The 27,165-nt window shown below is 39.0% G+C and overlaps 1 protein-coding gene across 3 annotated transcripts in view; it reads left to right on the forward strand.

Annotated features, from left to right (window-relative positions):
- Positions 1-27,165, forward strand: part of NET1 (neuroepithelial cell transforming 1) — a 58,494-nt gene that overhangs the window by 1,281 nt on the left and 30,048 nt on the right. The window contains exons 2-3 of one of the 3 annotated variants that reach the window (XM_089312385.1): positions 18,723-18,797; positions 21,402-21,468. In XM_089312385.1, the coding sequence (XP_089168511.1) occupies positions 18,723-18,797; positions 21,402-21,468 (142 nt within the window). Of the gene's footprint in view, positions 1-18,722; positions 18,798-19,431; positions 19,527-21,401; positions 21,469-27,165 lie in introns of those variants that run through there. The other 2 variants (XM_070055811.2, XM_002721685.6) reach the window with 2 other exon arrangements.

Genomic DNA, 27,165 nt, shown 5'->3' on the forward strand with positions numbered 1-27,165 from the left:
ATTTATTCATTTGAGAGATTTGGGAAGGGAGAGAGACACTACATTACTTGAGCCATCACTGCTGCTTCCTGGGATCTGCGATAGCAGGAAGCTGGAGTGAAGAACCTGGGTGGGTACTCAAATAAGGGATGGGAGAGTCCTAAGCAGCAGCTTAACCACTAGGCCAGAGGCCTGCGCCTCAATCCAACTCCCCCTTTTTTGTATTGCAGTTTGTTTACTTATTTGAAAGTCAGAGTGACAAAGAGGAGATATCTTCCCCTGCTAATTTACGCTGCCAGGTGGCTGAAATGTCCAGTGCCGGTCCAGGCCAAAGCCAGGATTCTAAAACTCTCTCTTGGTCTCCCACGTGAGTTGCAGAGATCCAAGTATTTAGGCCATTTTACTGTGCCCTCCCAGAAGCATTATCAGGGAGTTGGGTCAGAAGCAGAGCAACCCCCTGCTGTGCCACAATGCCAGCCCCCTCAGTTCCTTTTTGAGAAATAGAAAAATACTTTGTTTTCATCAACAAGGCATTTATAAACTCATTGTAAATTACTCTGCAGAGAACTAGACTTTTTAAAGCTGCCAGAAGGAAGTCATCATCTCTGAGGCTGAGAAATAAGGGAACCAGGAAAAGATTAGTTAAGGAAAAAAGAAAATAGAATGTTAAAAAGATCAGATGGAGGCAGTGTTAAATTTATTCTGCATTCATTCAGTAATACCATCGAGTACCTGCACTGGTGCAAGGCATTGTAGATACAGGACATTGGAGTTAACAAAACAAATGAAGTCCTTGTTGTCAGGAAGCTTCGATTTTGGTTGGGATAAAAGAAAAAATCAAATATACAAAATATCCAGCAGTCACATTGTGAAGAGAATTAAGGCATGACAAGGGGGTAGAGACAGAGAGGGTAGTGTTGCTGTTTCTGAAAGATCACAAGGAAAGTCTCTCCGGTGATATAGGTGACCTTTGAGCAGAGAACTAAAGGAAGTACAGAAGAAACCTAGCCATATGAATATTTGGGAAAATGTTTTGGGCAAAGAGAAAAGCAAGAGCAAAGACTTTGAAGTAGAATCCTATTTGATTTGTTCAAGGAACTTCAAATAAAACAGGGTGACTGGAGTGAAACAAGGGAGTGGGGAATGTGAGATGATAAAGTCAATGAGATGACTGGAGTCAGAGCATGTAGTGTCTGATGGACCATCGTAAGGAATCTAAATTTGACTTAGTGAATTGGAAAGCAAGAGGAAATGAATGATGTGATATATATATAAATATATATATATTAATTTGACAGATAGACAGTGAGAGAGAGAGACAGAGAGAAAGGTCTTCCTTCCATTGGTTCACCCCCCAAATGGCCACTACGGCCGGCACTGCGCGGATCCGAAGCCAGGAGCAAGGTGCTTCCTCCTGGTCTCCCATGTGGGTGCAGAGCCCAAGCACCTGGGCCATCCTCCACTGCCCTTCCGGGCCACAGCAGAGAGTTGGACTGGAAGAGGAGCAGCCAGGACTAGAACCCGGCGCCCATATGGGATGCCAGCACCGCAAGCGGAAGATTAACCAAGTGAACCACGGTGCCGGCCCCGTGATGTATATTTTTAAAAGATGCTTCTGGCCGTTATGCAGCAAGGATAGAAGCATGTTGAGATGATATGTGAAAGTCAAAGATGGTTAAAAAAAAAATGCATATTTGGGATGTGTTTTGAAGGTGGAGCCAGTAGGATTTGTAGACCTATTCAATATCAAGTTAAAAGAAACAGAAATAATGAATGTAAGGTTTTGGCCTGAGCTATAGGAATAGGTTTCCATATTCTCAGAAAGAAAAGACTATAGCATAAGTTTGCTTTAGGATATGTTGTAAGGTGCCTGTCGAAGAGTTTATTATAGCCATTTTTTATTTCTTTTATTGAGTATATTTTCAGATGAGAGAGTACATGAATCATAAGTGTTTATTTAGCTCAGTGAAATTTCATAAAGGGCATACATCTGTATAAGTAGATGTAAATTTGGGAATTGTCCGCATAGAGACTTCAAATATTGTTATAATGTCTCTAGATAGTATAAATTAAAAAAAAAATTGAAGAACTAAACCCTGAGACACTCCCAAAATTTAAAGGTAAGACTAGGGAACTAAGCTTGTGATGCAGCAGGTTAAGCCACCACTGTGTTGCTGGCAACCCATATGGGCACTAGTTTGTGTCCTGGCTGCTCCACTTCAATCCAGCTCCTTTCTAATAATGTCTGGGAAGGCAGAGGAAGATGGCCCAAGTGCTTTGACTCCTCCACTCACATGGGAAACCCAGATGGAGTTCTTGGCGCCTGGCTTGGACCTAGACCAGCCCTGGCCATTGCAGCCCTTTGGGGAGTGAACCTATGGGTGGAAGTTCTTTCTCTGTAACTCTGCCTTTCATATTAATAAATCTTAAAAAAAAAAATTAAAGGTCAGAGTAGGAGTGGTTGTTGTGTTACAGAGAGTTAAGCCACTGTTTAGGATGTCTGTATCCCACTTGGACTGCCAATTGGAGTCCTGACAGCTGTATTGCTAGTGTTTTTTGGATATAGATATTCACTAAATTACATGAGATATTCAGCACTTTATTATGAAAAAGGCTTTGTGAGAGATGATTTTTCCCAACAGTAGACCAATGTTAGTGTTCTGAGCACATTTAAGGTAAGATATGGTGTTCGGTATGGTACATCTATTAAATGTATTTTCAGCTTATGATATTTTCCAGCTGTAATGTTTATGGGAAGATAACCCCATCATAAGTAGAGGAGCATCTCTAATGAACCTAGAAGAGTTTGTAGTGGGCAGTGAAGAGACTATGGTGTGGTTTATTAAGGAAATATGTAAGTGTCAGGTACTGGCAATATGGGAATAGAAAATATTGACCTTAACCTTTAAGAACTTAAAAGCTAAGGCAAGAAGGGTAAGTATGTTGCAGTCTGTGTTATGGCAGGGAGATTAAGCTGCTGCTTGCAACGCTGGCATCCCATATCAGAGTGCCATTGCAAGTCCTGATCTGCTTCCAGTCCAGCTCCCTCCTAATGTGTCTGGGAAAGCAGCAGAAGATGGTCCAAGTACTTGGGCCCTTCAACTCACTTGAGAGACTGATTGGGCTCCTGGCTTTGTTTGGCCCAGCCCTGGCTTGTGGCCATTTGGGGAATGAAACAGCACGTTTAAGATCAATCACTCTCTGTCACTCCTTTACTCCCACTCTCTGTCACTATGCCCTTCAAATAAATAAATATTTTTAAAAGGAGAAGTATGTTAATAATTATAATAGTGTGTGATAAAAGTTATTGTGGTGTATGTAGAATGCCATAGATGCAAATTAAAGGAACACCTAATCCTGACTGGAGAAAACAGGAATTCTTTATTGTAATCACTGAGTCTTGGAGGACCAGTTTAGAGAGCAGGTGTAAATAAATGGGTGACATCAGGTAGGGAAGAAGCATGTAAAAAGGCCCTGATGAGTAATGGGTATCACAGCTAGTTCACTGTAGCTAGACACTAGTTATATAGAAGAGGAGACTAAGATAGGGATAGAGAAGAGGTAGTGATGAGAGTTTAGGCCAAAGAAATAAGAGCCACATTTTAAGGAGCCATGTATGCCATGACCGAGTTTGGGTTGTATCTTAAAGGTGATTTCTCAGTCAACAGTACCTAGATGAGTGTTTGAATTTGGTAGTTGGTGGTTGGGCTGGAGAATGGGAGACATTGAGTATGGATTACACTTTTAAGAACAACATTTGTTGGGGCCAGCGCCATGGCATGGTGAGTAAAGCTGCCACCTGTAGTGCCAGAATCCCATATGGGTAGTGGTTCTAGTCCCGGCTGCTCTATTTCTGATCCAGCTCTCTGCTGTGGCCTGGAAACACAGTACAAGGTGGCCCATGTCCTAGGGCCCCTGCAGCCATGTGGGAGACCCAGAAGAAGCTCCTGACTCTTGGCTTCGGATCAGCCCATTTCTGGCTGTTGCAGCCATTTGGGGAGTGAACCAGTACAGGGAGGATCTCTCCTCTCTCTCCCTCTCTCTCTCTCTCTCTCTGCCTCTTCCTGTCTGTAACTCTGCCTTTCAAATAAATAAAATTTTAAAAAAGTAAAGCATATTTCCTTCTCTCCAAAAATTTGATTAAAAAAAAAAAAAAGAACAACATTTGTAGGGCTAGGTTTGTGGCAAGGTGGGTAAAACCACTGCCTGCAATGCTGACATCCTATATGGGTGCCAGTTCAAGACCCAGCTGCTCCAGTTCCCATCCAGCTTCCTGCTCATGTGCCTGGGAAAGCAGTGGAGGATGGCTCGAATGCCTTAGGCCTCTGCACGTATGTGGGAGACCCAGAAGAAGTTCCTGGCTTCACCCTGGCCCAGCCCTGCCTGTAGCGGCCGTTTGAGGAGTGAACCAGCAGATAAAAGATCTCTTTCTTTCTGTCTCTCCCTCTGTAACTCTGCCTTTCAAATAAATAAAAATAAATCTTTAAAAAAAATGACAGCATTTGCAGGATAGATCCCAAAAAGGTTAATCTTGGTATGCTGAGGGGAATAACCAAGTGTAGAGGGAGAAGTTGAAGAGACAGGAGACAAGAAAAATTGGCTAAACAAAGATCCAAGAAAGCAGAAATGAATAGAAACCAAATTGAAAGTAGAGAATCTAGCCTGACAAAAAGCAATGGATGACACAGTTATCTGTGTGTTTTGGGAGGGGTGAGTAGGACTTCAAGGATTTCCCATCAGGCTTCTATTTTATGTGAAGTAGGAGGCTATATCTGCTGAGAAGAGTGGAGACATAGGCAGGGTGAGGAGAGTGATGAAGAACCCTGGAGGGAAAATAATTCATCTCCCATTTTTTTAGTAAGTCTATGTAGAATATGGTACGGTAGCATCAGTTACATTAGTAGGGCAAGAAACAACTATTTAAATATGATGTGAAATCTAGAAGTCATAAAGAGGTTGATCTCTCTCACTATAAATATGGAAAAACATTTGCAAGAAAAACCCACTATAATTTTGAAAGACGGAAAACACAGTCTATAAGAAAATGAAAGTATCATTGTCTTTTTAAAAAAATAGATAGGAGCAGAGATGTGTTTGGAACACTTGCATCCCATATGAATACTGGCTTCTCTGCTTCCAGTCCGGCTCCCTGCTAATACACACAGTCATGGGCCGCAGCAGATGATGGCTCAAGTACTTGGGTCCCTTCCACCCTCTGGGAGACCCAGATTTTGAGTTCCAAACTCCTGGCTTTGACCTGGCTGTTTGATGCAATTGGAGAGTGAATCAGTAGATGGAAAATTTGTCTGTCCCTCTTCTTCTTTTTTTTTTTTTTTTTTTTTTTGTATTTGACAGGTAGAGTTATAGACAGTGAGAGAGAGAGAAAGGTCTTCCTTCCGTTGGTTCACTCCCCAAATGGCCGCTATGGCCGCCGCTGTGCTGATCCATTGGGGTGGGGGGGGTGTGAACCAACAGAAAAGGAAGACCTTTCTTTCTGTCTCTCTAACTGTCCACTCTGCCTGTCAAAAAAAATAAATAAAATAAATAAATAAATAAATAAAGTTCATGGAAAATGGAATTCAAAGATAAGTTTATTTTAGTGCCAGATTTTTTGAGATTCTGTACAATTAAAATACTCATTTTCCATAAACTTTTTGAAGACCCCACATATTAGTGTTGCTTTATAGTAAGTTTTGAAAGCAAGAAATATAAATTCTCCTACTTTGTTCTTTTTTCCAGATGTTTTGGCTATGCCTAGTCATTTGCAGTTCCCATGAATTTTAGAATCATCTTGTCAGCTGGGATTCAGATGGGGGTTGTATTAAATCTGTAGATGAATTTGGAAGTATCATCATTTTTATGTATTTGAAAAGCAGAAAAAAGACACACACAGACAGAAGAGATTTCCCATGTACTGGTCCACTCCCCAAGTGGCTTGCAACAGTTAGGGCTAGTCCAGGCTGAAGCCAGGAGTCCAGAACTCTGTCCAGGTCTCCATGCAAGAGGTAGGAGTCCAACTATTTGAGCCATCACCTGTTGCCTTGAAGGGTATGCATAAGCAAGAAACTTGAATCAAAAGCAGAGCCAGAACTCGAACCTAGACACTAAGGTATGGGATGTGGACATCCCAAGTAGCGTTTTAACAAATAAACCAAATGCCTACCCCATGAATATTGACATTAAGTCTTCCCATCTATGAACAAGAATGTTTTCATCATTTTAATTTTTTCAATAATGTTTTATAGTTTTCAGAGTATAATTTTGTACTTTTTGCTAAATTTATTCCTATTTTTTTAAATTTTTGGTGCTAATACAAATGGAATTGAACTTTTAATTTTATTTTCAGTTTGGTTATTTCAGGTGTATAGAAATGCAATTGATTTTTGTATATTGATGTTGTAGTTTGAAAACTTGCTGAACTCTTTATTAGATTCAATAGCTTTTTAGTGATTTCATTAGGATTTTTGATATACAAAGTCATGTCATCAGCAAATAAAAATAATTTTACTTCTTATTCCAGTATGAATACCTTTTATTTATCTTTTCTGATAGTTATGGCTAGGACCTCTGTTCTGCTGTTGAATAGATGTGGTGAAACTGGAAATCCTTGTCTTGTTTTCCTGATTTTAGGAGGAAGATGTGCAATCTTTTACTACTAAGTAGGATATCAGCTGTGAGTTTTTTATAAATGTCCTTGATTGGGTTGAGGAAGTTCTCTTCCATTTGTAGTTTCTTAAAGTGATTTTAATCATGAAAGGTGATGAGATTTTTTCAAATGCTTTCTTTTTTATTGGAGAGATTTTTTTTTTTAACTAACATGGTATATTCTGATGTATTACATTAATTGATGTTTTAGATGCCAAAACAACTTTTTTTCCTGATATAAGTACTGGTTGGTCATGGTGTATAAATTTTTATATATTACTGTAATTTGTTATTATTTGTGTTTTGAAGATTTTGTTTGACTCTTCAGTTTTTTTTTTATAGAAAGCTTTTGTTTAATAAATATAAATTTCTTAAGTACAACTTTTGGATTATAGCATTTCTTCCCCCCATATCCACCCTCCCACCCCCAAACCATCCCACCTCCTACTCCCTCTCCCATCCCATTCTTCATTAAGACTCATTTTTAATTATCTTTATATACAGAAGATCAACTCTATACTGAGTAAAGATTTCAACAGTTTGTACCCACACAGACACACAAAGTATAAAGTACTGTTTGAAGACTAGTTTTACCATTAATGCTCATAGTGCAACACATTAAGGACAGAGGTCTCTCATGGGGAACAAGTGCACAGTGACTCCTGTTGTTGATTTAACAATTGACATTCTTATTTATGATGTCAGTGACCACCTGACTGTTGTCATGGGCTACCAAGGCTATGGAAGGCTCTTGAGTCCACAGACTCCGATTTTATTTAGACAAGGTCATGATCAAAGTGGAAGTTCTCTCCTCCCTTCAGAGAATGGCACCGCTTTCTTTAATGGCCTCTTCTTTCCACCAGGATCTCACTCACAGAGATCTTTCATGTAGGTCATTTTTTGCCACCAGTGTCTTGGCTTTCCATGCCAACTCTTCAATTTTTATTAAATTGTATCTTACTACAAATAAATGCAAGTTTTGCATGTATAGCGGTCTTATTTCATCCACTATTTCTCTTTTTATTCTTTCTTTTTTTATTAATAGAGAAAAAGATTTATGCATTCCATAAGTTTCAGGAAGACAACCACACTTCCCTTCCTCCTCCCCTCCCTCTTAAATACTTTCTGTCTCCCTGCGCTCTTTCCCTTTAATAAGTTTTTGCAAAGACATAATTTTAATACATTGTATTCACAGGCTTAATTCACCACTAACCATAATCCATATTCTTAAGAGATATTGGTCTATAGTTTTTGGTTTTGTGATGTCTTTGTCTGATTTTACTATTGGAATAATACTGACCTCAGTGAGTTGAGAAGTGTTCATGTTTTTAGAAAAGTGTAGGAAGAAATGGAATTAATTATTTAAATACGTGGTAAAATTGAATGGTGAAGCTTTCTGGGCCTGAACATTTTGTCTGTCAGGGTGGGACAGCTTGGGGAGGTTGGTTTTTTGTTATTGTTTTTAATCCAGTGTCTTCCCTTGCTGTAAATCTATTAAGATAGTCCTGCCAGCGCCGTGCATCAATAGGCTAATCCTCAGCCTTGCGGTGCCGTCACACCAGGTTCTAGTCCCGGTCGGGGCGCCGGATTCTGTCCCGGTTGCCCCCCTTCCAGGCCAGCTCTCTGCTGTGGCCAGGGAGTGCAGTGGAGGATGGCCCAAGTCCTTGGGCCCTGCACCCCATGGGAGACCAGGAGAAGCACCTGGCTCCTGCCATCGGATCAGCGCGGTGCGCCGGCCACAGAGGCCATTGGAGGGTGAACCACCGACAAAGGAAGACCTGTCTCTCTGTTTCTCTCTCTCTCTCACTGTCCACTCTGCCTGTCAAAAAAAAAAAAAAAAGATAGTCCTAATAGATTTCCTTGAGTCAGTTTCCTTGCGTTTCCTTGAGTCAGTTTCAGTTTTCTATTTCTTGAAGAACTTGTTCACTTTTATGAATTTTTAAATATATTTACTTATTTTACTTCAGAGGCAGGGGAAGAGAGAGAGGGAGAGATAGCAAACTTGCATCCACTGGTTTACTCTCCAGATGTCCACAACAGCTAGGACTGGAGCAGACTGAAGACAAGAGGTAGGATCTGAGAACTCATTGCAAGTCTCCAACCTAGGTAGTAGGGACCCAGCTACTTAAGCTATCACCTGCAGCCTCCTAGGGTGCACATTAGCAGGAAGCTGGACTCAAAAGCAGAGCTGGCATTCAAATCTAAGCAGTCTGATATAAGATTTAGGCAACTCCGCCGGCGCCGCGGCTCACTAGGCTAATCCTCCGCCTTGCGGCGCCGGCACACCGGGTTCTAGTCCCGGTCGGGGCGCCAGATTCTGTCCTGGTTGCCCCTCTTCCAGGCCAGCTCTCTGCTGTGGCCAGGGAGTGCAGTGGAGGATGGCCCAGGTTCTTGGGCCCTGCACCCCATGGGAGACCAGGAGAAGCACGTGGCTCCTGCCATCGGATCAGTGCGGTGCGCTGGCCACAGCGCGCCGGTCTTGGCGGCCATTGGAGGGTGAACCAAGGGCAAAGGAAGACCTTTGTCTCTCTCACTGTCCACTCTGCCTGTCCAAAAAAAAAAAAAAAAAAAAAAGATTTAGGCAACTCAACCATCATCTCAAAAAATAGGCCAACCTGTCTGCCCCAGAATTGGTCCATTTTATCAAAGTTAACTAGGTTGCTCATGTACAGTTGTTTATAGTATTGCTTTATAATGCTTGAGTTTCCTTCTTGAGTTGTTCTTCCTCTTTCCAAAAACGCAACTTTGGCTTCATTGATTTTTCTCTACTATTTTTCTGTTCTTTGTTAACATTAATTTTACTCTAATCTTTATCATTGTCTTCTTTCTACTTGCAATAGGTTTAATTTACTCTTCTTTTTCCAATGTGTTAAGGTCGAAGGTTAAGTTACTGAGTTGAGATTTTTTTTTCTTATTGTAGGCATTTAGAGTTATAAATCTTGTGAGTATAGCTGCTGCTTACAAGTTTTGCTTATTAAATGTTCGTCATCATTAATCTAAAAATATTTGCAGATTTTCCTTCCATTTCTTTGAGCCTTTGACTTTTTAGGAGTGTGTTGGGGCCAGCATTGTGGTATAGTGGGCTACCTGCAATGCTGGCATCCCATATGGGCACTGGTTGGAGTCCCATCTGCTCCACTTCCCATCCAGCTCCCTGCTGATGTGCATGGGAAAGCAACGGAAGATGGCCCGAGTGCCTGGGCCCCTGCACCAACATGGAAGATCCTGGAAGGAGCTCCTGGCTCCTGGCCCAGCCCCTGGCTGTTGCAGCCATTTGGGGATGGAAGATGTCTCTCTCTCTTTCTGTATCTCTCTCTCTCACTCTGCCTTTCAAATAAATATTTTTTTTAAAAAAGGAGTATGTTATTTTACACATATTTGTGAGTTTTCCAAATTTCACTTGCTACTGATTTCTCATTTCGTTGTGGTTGGAGAATATATTTTGTGTTATTTCTTTCCTTTCAACATATTGAGGTCAGTTTTATGTCCTAGAATATAATCTAGCAAGAATAATGTTCCAAGTCCAATCGAGTGTGTATTCTAGTTTATTGTCTGATGTGGTGTTTCGTAGATGTCTGTTTGGTCTGGTTGGTTTATAGTGTTCAATTCTTCTGTTTCCTTACTCTTGTCTAGTTAGTCTACCATTATTGAAAATGATGTGTTGAAGTCTCCAGATGTTATTGTCTATTTTTCCTTTAATTTCTGTCAGTGTTTGCTTTATGTAATTTGTCCTGTTACTAGGTGCATACAAAGCTATATCTTCCTGATGATTTGTTTTTTTTTTCATGTTTTTTTTTAGCATTATAAAATGATCTTACCTTTGATAACTTTTTTGTTTTAAAATTATTTTATCTAATGCCCATATAGCTACGCCAGCTTTCTTATGGTTTGTTGTTTGAATGGTATATCTGTTTCTGTCCATTTACTTTCAAATTGAAAGGTATGTCTTTTGTAGACAGTATATAGTTGGATCATGTCGTTTTCTTTTTTTAATTTAGTCTGACAGTTTCTATCTTTTGATTGGGTTATTTATTCCATTCACATTTGATGTCATTTATTTAGTTGGATTTGTGCCTGCCATTTTACTTGTTTTTTGTATGATTTGGTTGTCTGTTCCTCCTCTATTGCCTTTTAATTTTAATTTCTCTACTGAGTTTTTCAGTAGAACTGCTTTTATTGGTCCTATTTTTTTGGTGTATGAATTTAAATAACTGTCTCAGGTGACTTGCGTTCAGCCTGAAATGTTTTCTTTTTTTTTTTTTTTTATGCAGCTAAATTTATTTTCACAACACATTACATTTTGTAAAAATGGTCAACAGCAAAGGGACAAAAAGGAAAAACCCTTCTTTGGGTTCCTGGGATGCCAGGAACTGCTCTCCTGGATACAGTGTGAGGGGAGGGAAATCAAACTTGACTGACTGACTGACTGACACATGAGGCGTGGATTAGCATAAGCCTGGCCCACTGGAGAGCTCTTGGCTTTATTCATTACATTGTGCTCATAACGGGAAATGTTTTTCACATTGCTTATGAGGTCCTGGATTTGTGTTGCAATGCTTACAAATGAGAGTGCATCTGAGAACAGGAGGGGCGCCCTGGGGCCTCCAGTCCTGGGCCTTGTGTAACAGGGTACTCTTGTAAGTGTCTATCTTGAACTCAGAAGGTGGATTTTAGAAGTAGCAGTGCCAACAGTTTATCAACAAGAAGTGGAGGTGGGTGTAATGTCCCTTCATGCAATGAGACAGACAGACAAAAACCAGTGGTCCTAATTAACCAGGGATGATCTTTGAGCCAGGGGGAGACAAAGGGCATGTGGACATGTCTAGCGCCGAGGTGAACTCACACATGCCGTGAAGGGCATCGCCGTGAAGCACCGCACAGTGCTTGGGTCTGCAAAATAAGCTCTGTAGCCGTGGGCAGGTTGGCTTGGCCCCTTGGCGCCGCCCAGGAGCACACAGTTGAGGTGGCAGGCCTGTGTCTATCTAGCTGCTTTTAAAAACTAAAAGGAACAGGGAGCATTTTGCCTTTTCCTCTACATATTCCAGTAGAAATGTGACTACAAGTCATTAGAAAACTACCTTTTAGGCAATGTATAGTTCACTGTGTTAAGGTCGAAGGTTAAGTTACTGATTTGAGATTTTTTTTTCTTATTGTAGGCATTTATGTTTTCTTTAATATTTCTTCTAAGACAAGTCTGCTAGCAACAATATCTATTTGTTTATCATATAATGTCTTCATTTTGCCTTCAGTTTTGAAAGATCATTTAGAATTTTTGTTGATAGATTTTTCCCCCTTCTTTGGGTATTTTAAATGTTATCTCACTGCTTCTGACCTTTCATTGTTTCTTTGAAAAATTTAACTACTAATCTAGTTGGGGGGTTCCTTGTAACAATGAGTAATTTTTTTTCTTGCTGCTTTTAAGATTTTTCTCCTTATCTTTGACTTTTACCATTTTTACTTTGATGTGTTTATTTGTGGATGTCTGTTTTTATCTTACTAGGAGGAGTTCATTGCACTTCCTGAATATATAGATTTTTGTTTTTCTTTAAATTTGAGACATTTCAAACATTGTTTCTCTTTTTTTATTTTAGGATGCATTTACTTATTTGAAAGGCAGAATTACAGAGAGAGAGAGAGAGAGAGAAAGAGAGAGAGAAATTTTCCATCCACTGGTTAATGCTCCAAATGGCTGCAATGGCTGCAACTATGCCAGGCTGAAGCCAGGAGCCTGGAACTCCATCCAGATCTCCCATATGGGTGCAGGGAGCCTGAGTACTCAAGTCATTTCCACTGCTTTTCCAGGCTCTTTAACTGGATCAGAAGTGAAGCAGCCAGGTCTTAAACTGGTGCCCATATGATATGCCAGCATCATAGCCGATGGTTTAGCCTGCTGCCCCACAATGCTGGTCCTATCCATTGTTTCTTTGAATACTTTTTCTATACTTTTGCTTCTTGTTCTCTTTTCTCATTACATGTAGTTTGAGGGAAAGCTAAGAGATCAAACAAAATTTCATAATTAATATATTTATATGAAATAATACTAACAGAAATTTATCTTAAGGTAAAAGTATATCACAACTTGTTTTCATAGTAAAAAGTTAGAAAAAATGGCAATGATAAATAGATTATGGTATTATATAAATGAAATATCATTGACTATAATTTTTACTTCATATTTCAGGTGGAATTTATTTGATAAATTATATACGATTACTTCAAAAATCTCATGGAAAATTGAATTAAAAGGTGACTATTTTAGTACAAAAATTTTTGGACTCTGCATAGATTTTTCCTAATGTGCATACTATGAGCTTTCCAAAGAACCCCTATGTATGGGTTTCCAAACATTTTTGCAGCCAAATGATCTTACATTTTAATTCCATTTTTTCCATTAATTTAGTTCAGCACCTTCATCAAACATTTATTTGAGGTTTTGAGTTGTTTGTTTTTGGTGCTTATCCTGTGTGTGCCAAATGATCTTACATTTTAATTCCATTTTTTCCATTAATTTAGTTCAGTACCTTCATCAGACATTTATTTGAGGTTTTGAGTTGTTTGTTTTTGGTACTTATCCTGTGTGTGCCTTTGAAGGTTTCTCTTAAGCAGCAGTTCTGTTTTCTTGGGTCCACTAGACACCTTTATATGTTAAAAATTATTTAAAACTCTAACCAGTTCTTGTTTATGTATTTATATTTATCAGATAAGAATTAAAACTGATAAAAATATTGTCATAATCATTGCATGTCATAAGTTACATAACTTTTGAAACGTAATTCTTTGCTAAAACAAAAATAAAAATGTATAGAAGAGTGGCATTGTTTACACATTTCACAGTTCTCTAATAGCTACCTTAATAGAACAAAGTAGGATTCTTGCATCTGCTTCTGCATTTAATCTGTCACACACACTGTTTTAGTTGCAGTATATAGGAAGAAAACATGCCCTTACTAGATTCTTAATTCAAAAAGAGATATTTGCTTCATTTTATTTATTTTTGTATTTTATGTGAAAATCAGATATATAGGTTTACCATAAGTTGGTTTGCTCCCCCAAATGCCTGCAACAGCTAAGCCAAAGCTAGGAACCAAAAACAGTCAAACTCTCCCATGTGGCAGTAAGGCCCAAGTATTTGGATCATTTTCTGCTGGCTCCCAGGGTGTACATTAGCAGGAAGCTAGATCAGAAGCAGAGTAGCCAAGATAGAAGCCAGGTATTCTCATACAGAATATGGATGACCCAAGAGACAACCACTGAGCCAAATGCTAGACCTCAGATGAATACTATGATTACCTTTTCAAATAGTTGTCAACATTCTTTGATAATGTACCAGAAATTGAAGAGTAGTAGTTTCTTAGAGGTTGGCTGCAGTTTGGAACATGAAGCTGTATCAATGAACTTTACATTTCCTGTTATGTTAAAATATCATTGATACGGGGCCAGCGCTGTGGCGCAGTAGGTTAATCCTCTGCCTGTGGCGCCAGCATCCCATATGGGCACAGGTTCTAGTCCCAGCTGCTCTTCTTCCGATCCAGCTCTCTGCTGTGGCCTGGGAAAGCAGTGGAAGATGGCCCGAATCTTTGGGCCCTGCACCTGCATGGGAGACCCAAAAGAAGCTCCTAGCTCCTGGCTTTGGACTGGGGCAACTCCAGCGGTTGCGGCCATCTGGAGAGTGAACCAATAGGTGGAAGACCTTTCTCTCTCTATGTCTCTCTCTCTCTGTCTCTCTCTCTGCCTCTCCTTTTCTCTCTGTATAAATCTTTTTTAAAATTTATTGATCTATTTAAATTGTAAGTAAATATTTTTACCCATACACAGTTTTGTTTATGCTTTTCAGAAATATTGGTTCAGTCAGCTGTGCAGATTTCCAAAGGTTGACACATTGCATTATATGCTATCAAAAAAAAAATCACAATCATTAATCTCACTACCAATGTCCTATAAAAAGATTTTAGGGATTGGAAAGGTGTCATTCTCAACAGTGATGAATATTAATTTTTCAGACTGCTGATTTTCATTTGAATGTTCAAGTTTTTTCATTTGCCAATCATTTGCAGAACTTCATTTTAGAATAAATATCTACAAAATGCTCAAGTCCAAAGAATGATAATTTATCTATTCCTTGTTCATTCACGTAAAAATGGTATTCTATGAAAAAGAAGTTAATTTAGCTCACAACTGATCACACAATTGTTTTTCCTCAAGACAACCATAACTTACACAGGCTATATATATTTCCTTATCCAGAAGGAATCTTCCCCTGACAATTTGTATATTTTAATGAAACATTTAGTCCATTAACGTTTAATGTCTAATGTTTTGAAAAAAAATTATTCATTTATCTGAAAGGCAGAGTTAGATTTTGATCCACTCGCTCACTCCCCAGAATGCTTTAGGGACCGTCTCTGAGCAAGGCCAAAGCCAAGAACTTAGAACTCTATCTGGGTGTCCCACACGTGGCTGGCAGGGGGCCCAAGTACTTGAACCATCTCAAGTACTTGAACCATCTTCTGCTGCCTTTCTAGGCATATTAGCAGGGAGCTAGAAATGTAGCATCAGGGACTTGAACCAATGCCCGTATAGGATGCTGGCATCTCAGGCAGTGGCTTAACCCGCTGGAACACAATGTTGGCCCCTAATTCTCTTTTTTTTTTTTTTTTTTTTTTTGGACAGGCAGAATGGACAGTGAGAGAGAGAGAGAAACAGAGAGAAAGGTCTTCCTTTACCGCTGGTTCACCCTCCAGTGGCCGCTGCGGCCAGCGTGGCACTGATCCGAAGCTGGGAGCCATGTGCTTCTCCTGGTCTCCCATGCAAATGCAGGGCCCAAGTACTTGGGCCATCCTCCACTGCACTCCTGGGCCACAGCAGAGAGCTGGTCTGGAAGAGGGGCAACTGGGACAGAATCCAGTGCTCCGACCTGGACTAGAACCCAGTGTGCCGGCGCTGCAATCGCAGCACCCGCCGGCCCCTAATTCTTGTTTGTGTAAAGTTAATGTGTTTTCTCTGGCTGCTTTTCAGTGGTAAGAAGATGTGGCCCAATGTACAAATGGAGTGTTTAGCTGTATGTAATACAACTTTTCATTAAAATGGGAGAAAAGAAAACGTTTATGGTAGGCTAGACATTGTGAATATGTGGGGCAAGGTGTAGGATCATAAGCTGAAAGTGAAGTGGGAGTGAAGCAAGTATTGTAATAATGAAGAAAGAAGAGATTGAAACAGTTATTTCAGAAGATGGGAAAGGAAATGACTAGGTAGGGAAGTGTGATAGAATTGCTGGTCAGAACTGAAGACCCACTTAAAATTTCTGGTCAGGAATTTAAAGTGAAAGTTGTAAGCCTGGGTATGGGACTGTGTCTGTTTATGTATGTATGCACTACTCAGTCTGCAGGCCTGCCCTTTTGTCATCCTGACCCAGGGTTGGAGCTCATTTCCAGCCACACCCACTGCCAACAGTTAAATTGGTAGCCATCCAAGTGAAAAATGGACTAGGCTAGAGAATGAGCTAGGGAATAAACAGCAAGAATGTGCAAATGCTAGAAGAAATTGCTTAATGTTTTAAATCTGAACCAAGTTAAATAAAGAGGTATGAACCTGGTTTTGTCTGCTAAATGTGTATAGGTTCTTATATTAATAGTAATGCCATCCATTTCTTTACATTTAATATATGTGTACTGACTGCTGCAAGATACAGCAAGGAAGAAATAATGGCTGGGTGGAGGGGGGAGTGTAGAAACGCCTGTAGTCTATGGCATCTTTCTATATTGATGCTGCCTGTTTATGTCGCCACCTATCTCTGGGTAGTGGGCAAGATCTTGTCTGGGCCCTACTACATGATTCAGAGCTTAGAACAAATCTTGCTTTACTGCCTTAGTTTTCCTGATATCAAGTCAGTCTGAACCCAGCTTTGATTTACCTAATTATTTTGTTTTCTCCTTTGAGAATGTGCATTCTTCTAACATTCTTTTGAACTCAGACCTATAACTAAATAATAATGTTTAAAAGGGTGTAGGCTTTACAATCAGACTTTGTGGGTTTAAGTAAGATTTGGCTCTTGAGGACCTTCAGTAAGTTACTTAATGTCTTTGAATCTTATGTCGTACGTTATGAAAACTAAGTAGATTAATGTATGTAAAGTATTAGAGTAGTACCTGGGTGTGTGTAGAAAAGCTCCTTAAATATTAGATATCATTACCACATCTATATTCGACAGAATACATTACAGCTATCACTTATTTACCTTCTATCAGGAATATCTAGTGGTTAGCTCTGTTTGTCAGCTTTTGTGGAGGTGATACAGCATAATTAATAATAATACAGTGTTTAGAGCCAGACTGCCTGGATATGAATCCTGACTGTTTCATTGACTATTCTAAGATCTTAACCATGTTACTTTGGTGCATGCCCACCAACCAGCTTCTTCATTTATAAACTGGGAATAGTAATAGTACTGACCTCTTGGAGTTGCTATGAGAATTGTGACTTAATGCATCTAAAATATTTAGAATAGTGCATGGCAGATAATAAACATTCAATACATTTTTCCTGCTGTCATAAAAACCAATGACTTGTCCATTTTAATACTGAAAGACTTGAAGCCCAATAAAATCTCACAGCTAGATACTGAAAGAATTGTGTCCTAATTTTATCACCACTGGTATATCTAAAAAGGACATACTAATAATACTCATCACTGTCAATCATGTTGCTATGTTTCAGGGACTTTTCTTTGCACATACAGCTAATTTTGAATACAAATAATGTTCAAGAATTGTGTCCTAATAGCTTTTTGAAAGATAAAATAAATTTTTTCATCTCTTATTTATTTGGAAGGTGGAGAGAGACAGGCAGACAAAAACACACTGGTTCATTCCCCAAATGCCCCAAATACCAAAGCCAGGAGCCCAAGTACTTGAGCTATCATCTGCTGCCTCCCAGGGTGTGCCTGAGCAAGAAGCAAAAATTGGGAGTAGAGATAGTATTCAAATCCAGGCATTCCAGGGATGCATGTGTCCTAAGCAGCATCTTAACCACTGCGTCCTATACCTACCCATTCTTTTTTAGCAGTAACTTTACCATTTTAATTAAGCTTTGTTTATGCTAAAAGCAGTTTGTAAAAATAATTTACATTGTTCATAAATACACCAAATGATGAAAGGACATATGTTGGAGCCAAAGGAAAATCACAGTGTAACTAAATACAATTTAATATGTCAAACTAGTTTCATAATGTGTTAGTTTATTTTTGCCTTAAATGTTTTAATTCCAATACATGAAAAACATATTGGGTTGCAGATCAGAAATATTTAAATTTATGGACAGAATTCTTGAAAGATGTAGAATACCCACCTTTTGCTCTACATTTCAGCCTTTAAGCCTCCCCTTACAGGGACTGTGTTGTGTATCTTCTGGAAAGGTCACATGTAATCTTAATATTTTATGAAATTGGGTCTTTTTTTTCCATAAGGACTTAAAATAACTATTCATTTTTGGTCTGACCTCTGTAAAAAGTGAGTGTGTTTTTCCAAAAGTTTTGGAGATTGGCAATCTCTCACAGGCTTTCTATACGTAATTTATTTTGGGGGTTCCTTTTTCTCATGGGTATTCAGAATAAATAGAAATAAATTTGTATTGAAACAGGAAAAAATAGAATTGCTATAAAACTGATTACAGATAGCCCTGAAAAGAATCTTAACCATCAAACCTGAAACATTTTTCAGGTTTTAAAAAATTTGCTAATTTTTTAATATTCTTAACTATTTTTCTTTCAGACATGAAATTCATTCTGAAATCAGTATATTCGTTTCTGGTAAATAAATTAGTACCTTTGGCTATGTAATTCTCAGTAATACTTATTTTATATCAAAAAGGAGTTTTTAGTTTTAGCTTTTATATTTTTTTTTTTTAAGAATTATTTATTTTGAAAGAGTTTCAGAGAGAAGGGAAATGACAGGTCTTTTGTCTGTTCGTTCACTCTTCAGATGGCCACTATAGCAGTGCTGGGTCATGCTGAAGCCAGGAGCTTTGTCCAGGTATCCCACAAGGGTGACAGTGACAGTGACAGTGACACAAGTACTTAGGCTATCTTTTGCTGCTTTTCCCAGGCCATCATCAGAGAACTGGATCAGAAGTGGAGCAGCTTGGAACACAAACTGGTTTCTATATGGGATACCAGCATTGTAGGTGATGGCTTTACCCTCTGCGCCACAGTGCAGTCCCATAAAATAGTTTTTAATGAACATTTTAATTGCCACTGTGAATACTACCTTGTAATATACACGGGTATTTGTACAGCAGCCCACGTTTATTCACCAGGGATGCCTGAAACCCAAGATAGTGCCAAATCTTAATATATGCCATATTTTTCCTTATACAAAATTTAATTTCAAATTAGGTACAGCAAGAAATTAACAACAGTAAATGAAAATAAAAGAACTATAAATACACTGTGCTAAAAATTACATGACTATAGTTTTCTCTCTTTTCAGAGTCACAACAATATTTTCAGACTTCCACTTATCTCAAGTAACTGAAGCTATGGAAAGCAAAAGCACAAAGAGATTACTGTATTAGATTATAAATAACCTTTGAGTGGCCAGCGTTGTGGCACAGTGGGTTAACGCCCTGGCCTGAAGCGCCGGCATCCCATGTGGGCACCGGATCTAGTCCCGGCTGCTCCTCTTCCAGTCCAGCTCTCTGCTATGGCCTGGGAAAGTAGTGGAGGGTTGCCCAAGTCCTTGGGCCCCTGCACCCACGTGGGAAAGTGGAAGAAGCTCCTGGCTCCTGGCTTCGGATGGGCACAGCTCCGGTCTTTGCGGCCAGTTGGGGATGAGCCAGCAGATGGAAGTCTCTCTCTCTCTCTCCTCTCTCCTCTCTCGTCTCTCCTCTCCTCTGTGTAGCTCATTCAAGTAAGTAAATAAATCTTTAATAAATAAATAAATAAATAAATAACCTTTGAGAGTGAAAATTCATGGAAAAATGGAATTAAAAGATAAGCTGATTTTGATGCAAAAAAATTTCAATCCATGTATATGAGGAGTCTTCAAATGTTTGTAGAAAGTGTATTTCATGGAATAAGTACATAGATTTTGATTTTTTTACACCAAAATAAAGTGGTCTTTTAATTCTGTTTCCATGAACTTTTTGAACCCTAAGATTACTTAGGTACTAATTTTCTGTAAAGCCTTGATTTCCTTTTTCTTCTTAGAGCCATTTTCCTTTGTGTGCCTTGTCAAAATCTGAACAAACTTCTCTGTTAATTTAGAAAACTACAGAAGCCCTTGTATTTTGTTTAAGCCTGTAAACTCTTTTGTAAAGATTTATTTATTTATTTGAAAGTCAGAGTTACACAGAGAGAGAGGGAAAGAGGGAAGTCTTCCATCCGCTGGTTTACTCCCAAGTTGACTGCGATGGCCAGAGCTGCACTGATCTGAAGCCAGGAGCCAGGAGCTTCTTCTTGGTCTCCCATGTGGTGTAGGGGCACAAAGACTTAGGCCATCTTCTACTGCTTTCCCAGGCCACAGCAGAGAGCTGGATCAGAAGCAGAGCAGCCAGAACTCAAACCGGTGGCCATGTGGGATACCAGCACTGCAGATGGCTGCTTTACCTGCTATGCCAAAGTGCCGTTCCCAAGCCTGTAAATTTTTACAAGAACGACAGCCACCTGTGGTGTTTCCAAAACTTAGAGTGAACAGAGAGTATGGAGATCAAAGGTGAGGCCAAATGTATAAATGGACAGTAGCCTGACAATCCATAAAGTTAAATAATAGCTGCTGGAATATTTGGCCTAAAGAGTTGGCCAGGGTTTCATTAATAAATGCCAGTTTCTGAAATTTATCTTGCTTCCAGCTTAGAACTAACTAGAGAAAATCAAATATGTATCCTAACACCGTGCACAGTAGATTGCCTGCTTCTAGTTAGCCTTCCTGCCACTTGTCTTGCCAACAGCTTCCAGTCAAGGCATACCTGAAGCCTTCCCTTTCCCCAGTGTACAGCTTCACACTCCTCTTTGAGTGTCTCCCACGTGGGTGCAGGGGCTCAAGCACTTGGGCCATCTTCTGCTGCTTTCCCAGGCACGTTAGCAGAGAGCTGTATCGGAAGTGGAGCAGTTGAAACTCAAACCAGTTCCCATATGGGATGCCAGTGCTGCAGGCCGGGGCTTTATCCCATTGCGCCACAGTGCCTGCCACACTGCTTAATTTCTTTACAGTGAATGGAAAGAAAACACAAAAGAAAAGTCTGTCACTCAATGATAAAGAGCAACATTTAGTCATGTTTTATTCTCATTTGAGACCTTTGTCTCAAATGTAGTTATTTAGAAGTTTTTAATTTGGCTGTATTAAATTGTAATTTTCTTAAATCAGAAGGACTAACCAAAATGAAATGCAAATATCTATTAAGAGTATCTTTATCATATTTTTTGCACCTGCTAAAAAGTTAATTCATTTTTATTTAACTTAGTAATACAATATAGAGTATTACTACTAGATCTTGTATTATTGGATCATGTATATATTCCCAAGATAAACCCTGATTAGTTTGGTGAGTTGTATTTTTTTTAATAACCTATTCTAATTTTATATAGGCTCTTTGATTGCAGAGATTCTCAGAATCACCAGAACCTATACCTTGTTTAATTTTTACATATTATCTCTTTTACTTCTAAGGTTGGATGACTAGGCAACTTTTAAAAAGTTTGGAAACTATGAAAAATAACTTTTTAAAATACAATGCTTTTATTATACTAATGTTACTTGTGTTTATTGTTTGTTTTCTATTAACAGATATCCCCTTCGGAGAGGTAGCTCCTTCACATTTTTAACACCTGGCCCCCATTGGGATTTTACTTTGGTGAGTAGATAACTATATTTTTTATTTTGAAGCATTAGATAGAATTAATTCTTGGCTTGTCTTTCAGTGTAGTGTATAATTGGGTTGTCTGTACTTCTGAGCATTTTGAGGGACAGAATTTTATGACCATCTAATTTCAAGTAAATATAAAAGATATTTTGCAAAGTACTCATATCTGTTAATGTTTATGCAGTCCTTTCTCTTATTCTAACAATGTTAAATTTAAGAATGCATATCATCAAACATCAAGTTATTTTTGTATGCAATCTATAACAGCTTTTAGTCCCAGTCGGGGCACCGGATTCTGTCCCAGTTGCCCCTCTTCCAGGCCAGCTCTCTGCTGTGGCCAGGGAGTGCAGTGGAGGATGGCCCAAGTACTTGGGCCCTGCACCCCATGGAAGACCAGGATAAGTACCTGGCTCCTGCCATCGGATCAGCGCGGTGTGCCGGCCGCAGTGCGCCGGAAACGGCGGCCATTGGAGGGTGAACCAACGGCAAAGGAAGACCTTTCTCTCTGTCTCTCTCTCTCACTGTCCACTCTGCCTGTAAAAAAAAAAAATATATATATATGTATATATATATAAAACTGCTTGATGGAAGGTTATATATATAATGTTTTGATTGTTGAGCATTCCCGTTTCAGATTTCTGGTTGCTGGTGTTTTCTTTAAGATTTATGTGCTAATTTATTTATTCTTTTGAAAGGTAGAGCAACAGACAGAGGGAAGGAGAAAGATCTTACATGCGGTGGTTCACTCCTCAAATGGCCTCCTTAGCCAGTTCTGGTCCAGTTGAAAGCCAGGACCGGGAATTCTGTTCCAGTCTCCCACATGGGTTGTAAAAGCCTTAGTACATACGCCATCTTCTGCTGCTGCCTTTCCAGGCACATCATTGAAATGCCAGGTTAGAAGTGGATTACCCAGGACTCCCAGCTGACACAATGGGATGCTGGTGTCATAAGTGGTGGCTTAACCCACTGTATCACAATGCCAGCTCCAAGATTTACATATTATTATATCCATTACGTTATTTGGCGAGGAAAACATTCATAGCAAGAATCTCATGATTTTAATGCCATTTTCCATAGTCCTTTGAAATGTTTGCCATCTTGGCCCCTTTCCCTTACACGTCAGTGAGCCTAAACAAACAGAAAAACTTGAGTAGAAAAAGCTCTCCAAGACATTTGTAATATCAGAAATATTTTGAGCATTTATTCATGGTATGTTTCTAATTTATATGTATGACTGTTGTGAGCTAATATCTCAAGGTATACTATACAGTTTGAGAATCTCTAATCTGAAAACCCAAAATCTTCAGTGCTTTAAATCTGAAATTTTTTGAGCATTAACCTGATGCTTGGAAAGTTTTGGATTTTGGGGCATTGTGGATTTTAGATTTTCCAGTTGGGAATGCTCAGCCCATAAAGTCAATGCACATATTCCAAAATCTAAAAAATCCAATATCTGAAACACTTCTGGTCCCAGGCATTTCAAATAAGGCATAGTCAACCTATATTCACTTAGAGTAAGTTTAATGAGAGCATAAATAGCCATGACAGTTTCAGAGTTTGGGACTGATGTATTGGATCTGATTCAAACACTGTTATTTAAACTATAATGTAAATAATAATGAACTATAATCTGCTTATGATTAGTAAAGCCTATTTTATAGTACTTAAAATACATTAAAAAAATAGTTCTAACATTTTCCTATGCGTCTATCATACTTGGGCAAACCAAAAGAAATATCTTATGGCTCATATATTAAAACTTCTGGAATATGGACCTCTGCACCCATGTGGGAGACCTGGAGGAAGCTCCTGGCTCCTGGTTTTGGATCGGCACACAGCTCCGGCCATTGCAGCCATCTGGGGAGTGAACCAGTAGATGGAAGAACTCTCTCTGCCTCTGCCTCTCAGTAACTCTGCCTTTCAAGTAAATAAATAAATCTTAAAAACAAACAAACAAACAAACAAAAAACTTCTGGTATGTGATTAAGGAAAACTAAGAGGGAAAATTATAAATTTTAATTTTATAGTTCCAGAAAAGGACAAAAATTAATGAACTAAGGGTAAAACTCAAGATACACTAGAAAAAGAATGTAGAATAAACCAAAACAAATTGAAAGAAATCTAAGAGTAGAAGAAAATAATATCAGTACCCACTCATAATAAACTTTTTGGTAAACCAGGAATAGTAGAGAATTTCCCTAGCCTGAGACCTATCACAAGCAATAAATGTAATGAAAATGTTAAACATTTCCTTTAGACTTAAAAAGAAGCCTACCATGGCTGTCTGTTTAGCAACACAGTAAACTAACACACTGAGAAAAAAAAGATACACAAAGTAGAAAGGAAGAGATAGTATGATTTCTTTACTTATAATGTGTCTATTCAACAGAATGTTAAGAGCAGATAATAAATTAAAGAGTTCAAGCAAGGTCATTGGCTCTAAGACTCATTAAAGGGGCAGGTGTTGTGGCTCAGCAGCTTAAGCTGCTGCCTGGGACACCTACATCCCACATTGTAGTGACTGGAATCGGGTCCTGTCTCTGCTTCTATCCAGCTTCCTGCTACTGCACATCCTGGGAAGCAGGAGATGATGGCTGAAGTACTTTTTGTGTTTGCCACCCACCTGGGAGACTTGGACAGAATCTCTGGCTCCTGGCTTCCTCCAGGCCTAGTCTAGGATGGAGAATCTCTCTGTGTCTCTCTCTTTGTCTCTGTTACTCACTCATTAATTCACTGTGCCTTTCAAATAAATAAAGACAAAGACGTAAACTTTTTTTAAAAAGATTTACTTATTTATTTGAAAGTCAGATTTACACAGAGGGAGGAAGAGCCAGAGAAAAACGGAGCTCTTCCATTAGCTGGTTTCACTCCCTAAGTGGCCGCAGCTGCCAGGACTGGGCCAGGCTGAAGCCAAGAGTCAGGAGATTCTTCCAGATCTCCCACATAAATACAGGGGTCCAAGCACGTCGGTCGTCTTCTGCTGCTTTCCCAGGCAAATTAGCAGGGAGCTGGATTAGAAGTGGAGCATCCGGGTCTAGAACCAGTGTACAAATGGGATGCCATTGTCAGGCAGTAGCTTTACCCACTATGCCACAACATCGGCTTCAAATAAATAAACTTTTAAAAAAATCATTCTGTGGGGCCGGCGCTGTGGCACAGTGGGTTAACACCCTGGCCTGAAGCACCGGCATCCCATATGGGTGCCAGTTTGAGACCCGGCTGTTCCTCTTCCCATCCAGCTCTCTGCTGTGGCCTGGAAAAGCAGTAGAAGATGGCCCAAGTCCTTGGGCCCCTGCACCCATGTGGGAGACCCAGAAGAAGCTCCTGGCTCCTGGCTTTGGATCGGTGCAGCTCCTGCCATTGCGGCTATCTGGGGAGTGAACCAGCAGATGGAAGACCTCTCTCTGTCTCTCTCTCTCTCTCTGTCTCTACCTCTCTGTAACTCTGTCCTTCAAAATAAATAAAATAAATCTTTAAAAACAAAAATCATTTTGTGACATGATTGTCATTTTTAGTCCTTGTTTATACTTCTGTGGAACTTTGGTTTTCCTTTTTACTTGTTGAATATTTTGGTTAGTGTTGAATTAAGCATGTGAATATCGAATGGATTAAAATTATGTCTTTTCAAAAAACTGATGAAAGGAAGAGAGGAGAGGGAGGGAAATGTGGTTGTCTTCTTGGGACTCTACCTATGGAATGCATGAAATCTATTACTTTATATTTTTTTAAAGATTTTATTTATTTGTTTGGAGAGGTAGGGTTACAGACAGTGAGAGGGAGAGACAGAAAGAAAGATCTTTCTTCCGTTGGTTCACTCCCCAAATGGCTGCAATACCTGGAGCTGCACCAATCTGAAGCCGGGAGCCAGGCACTTGTCCAGTCTCCCACGTGGGTGCAGGGGCCCAAGGACTTGGGCCGTTTTCTACTGCTTTCCCAGACCATAGCAGAGAGCTGGATTGGAAATGGAACAGCTGGAACTAAAACCGGCGCCCATATGGGATGCCAGTACTGCAGGTGGAGGATTGACCTACTGTGCCGTGGCGTTGGCCCCATATATTAATTTTAAAAAAAGGGAAAAAAATTGAATGACCTGGTACAAACTGGAGACAGAACATTCCTATAAATGATGAAGCATAGCTTGAGATGCCCATTGTTTGAAAACAATGCTTTAATGTGATGAGGGATGATGTGGCCTTCCTGGATCCAAGCACATCTGTAGTTTGTGCTGTGTTGCCCTTGTGGTAACATAAAGTTCATTCCTTTTTTGACTTCTAAAAGGCAATGACCAAAGGCCAGAAATGAAGGAAATGTTTATTTTAGTGCTGTTTTGCAAACAGAAGTTAATCTCATTCTTCTTTGAAGTTCAAAATAGTATCTATTACATTTCAATCCATGCTAATTGTGAAGTATTTGACCATAAAAATCTCTTTGAAATTAACATTTCATAACATTTCATATTATATATACTTCATATATATTTTGTAATATTTAATGAGAAAGTCATATAACTTTACAGTTTGAGATAGTTAATAGATCATTTATATTAGAGGTTCTTTTCCTTTTTAGAATTATATCCCCCATCTATTTTAAAATTTTGGACCTTATTTTCTAGGAAAATATATATTTATAATTAAACCAGTGGAATGTATGTGTGTGTGTGTGTGTGTGTGTAAATACTAGCAATAAATAAGCAATTGTAAATTTTGAAGACCCTCTAATTGAAATAGTAACAACTTGAAAACTAGTAACCCTTGAAAAAAATGTGTGAAACCTTGATGGGGAAGTTTGTAAAAAATTAATGAAAACATACAGTACCTAATTAAATGGAGAGCTATATGAGTACTATATGCGTAGTCATGCAATGAAAGACTCCGTATAAAAATGTCAGTTCTTTGTAAATTACTCCATAAGTTTTAGTACAGTTTTAATAGTTATGTCATTAGTTTACTAGATCTCATTCTGCAAGTCATGTGAGAGAGTACATAGCCCAGAAGACCAAAAACAGTACACAAGCTGTGGAGCACTTGTCTTACTGTGATAGTTATTAGGACTCAGTGTGATATGAGCACAGAGATGGACAAATAGACAGTAGAACAAAATTTGAAACCAAGAAAGAAGCCCACATATATATGAGAACTTCACAGACTTGAAGAAGGAATGGGACTCTGTACAAATGATGTTAGGGGTGGTAGCAGTTAATGTTCTTACCCAATGCCATATACATATAAAAATAAATTCTGGATAGATTAAAGCAATAAATATGAAAGACAAAACTTGAAAATAATTAAAAGAAACAAAGTTAGTACTTTCAAAATCTGTTAAATTTCTTCACATACTCACATGTATTCAGTTTCAGATAGTTGTGTAAGGATAATCATATACATGCTTTGTTCATTTTGCTTGCCATTTTCCTCCCTCTCCTCCCTTTTCCTTCCCCTAATGAGTCCTTCCATCCCCAACCTCCTCTCTAAGCCATGTCAACAATATCTTATGTATCCCTCTGTATTTTCTTCAAATTATTATTTACTAATCATAAAGATACACATATAAGGATATTGTATTACATAGCTTTCCAAAATAGGGATCATGTTATTCATACTTTCCTGCATCTTCCAAGATATGACCTTGGAATCAGTAAAGATTTCTTGAGTTCTGTCACCTCATTTTTAGTCTTTACAATTCTTATTT

Source organism: Oryctolagus cuniculus, chromosome 13, assembly GCF_051225735.1.
Source record: "Oryctolagus cuniculus isolate XC-2025 breed Fujian yellow rabbit chromosome 13, ASM5122573v1, whole genome shotgun sequence".
Taxonomy (NCBI): domain Eukaryota; kingdom Metazoa; phylum Chordata; class Mammalia; order Lagomorpha; family Leporidae; genus Oryctolagus; species Oryctolagus cuniculus.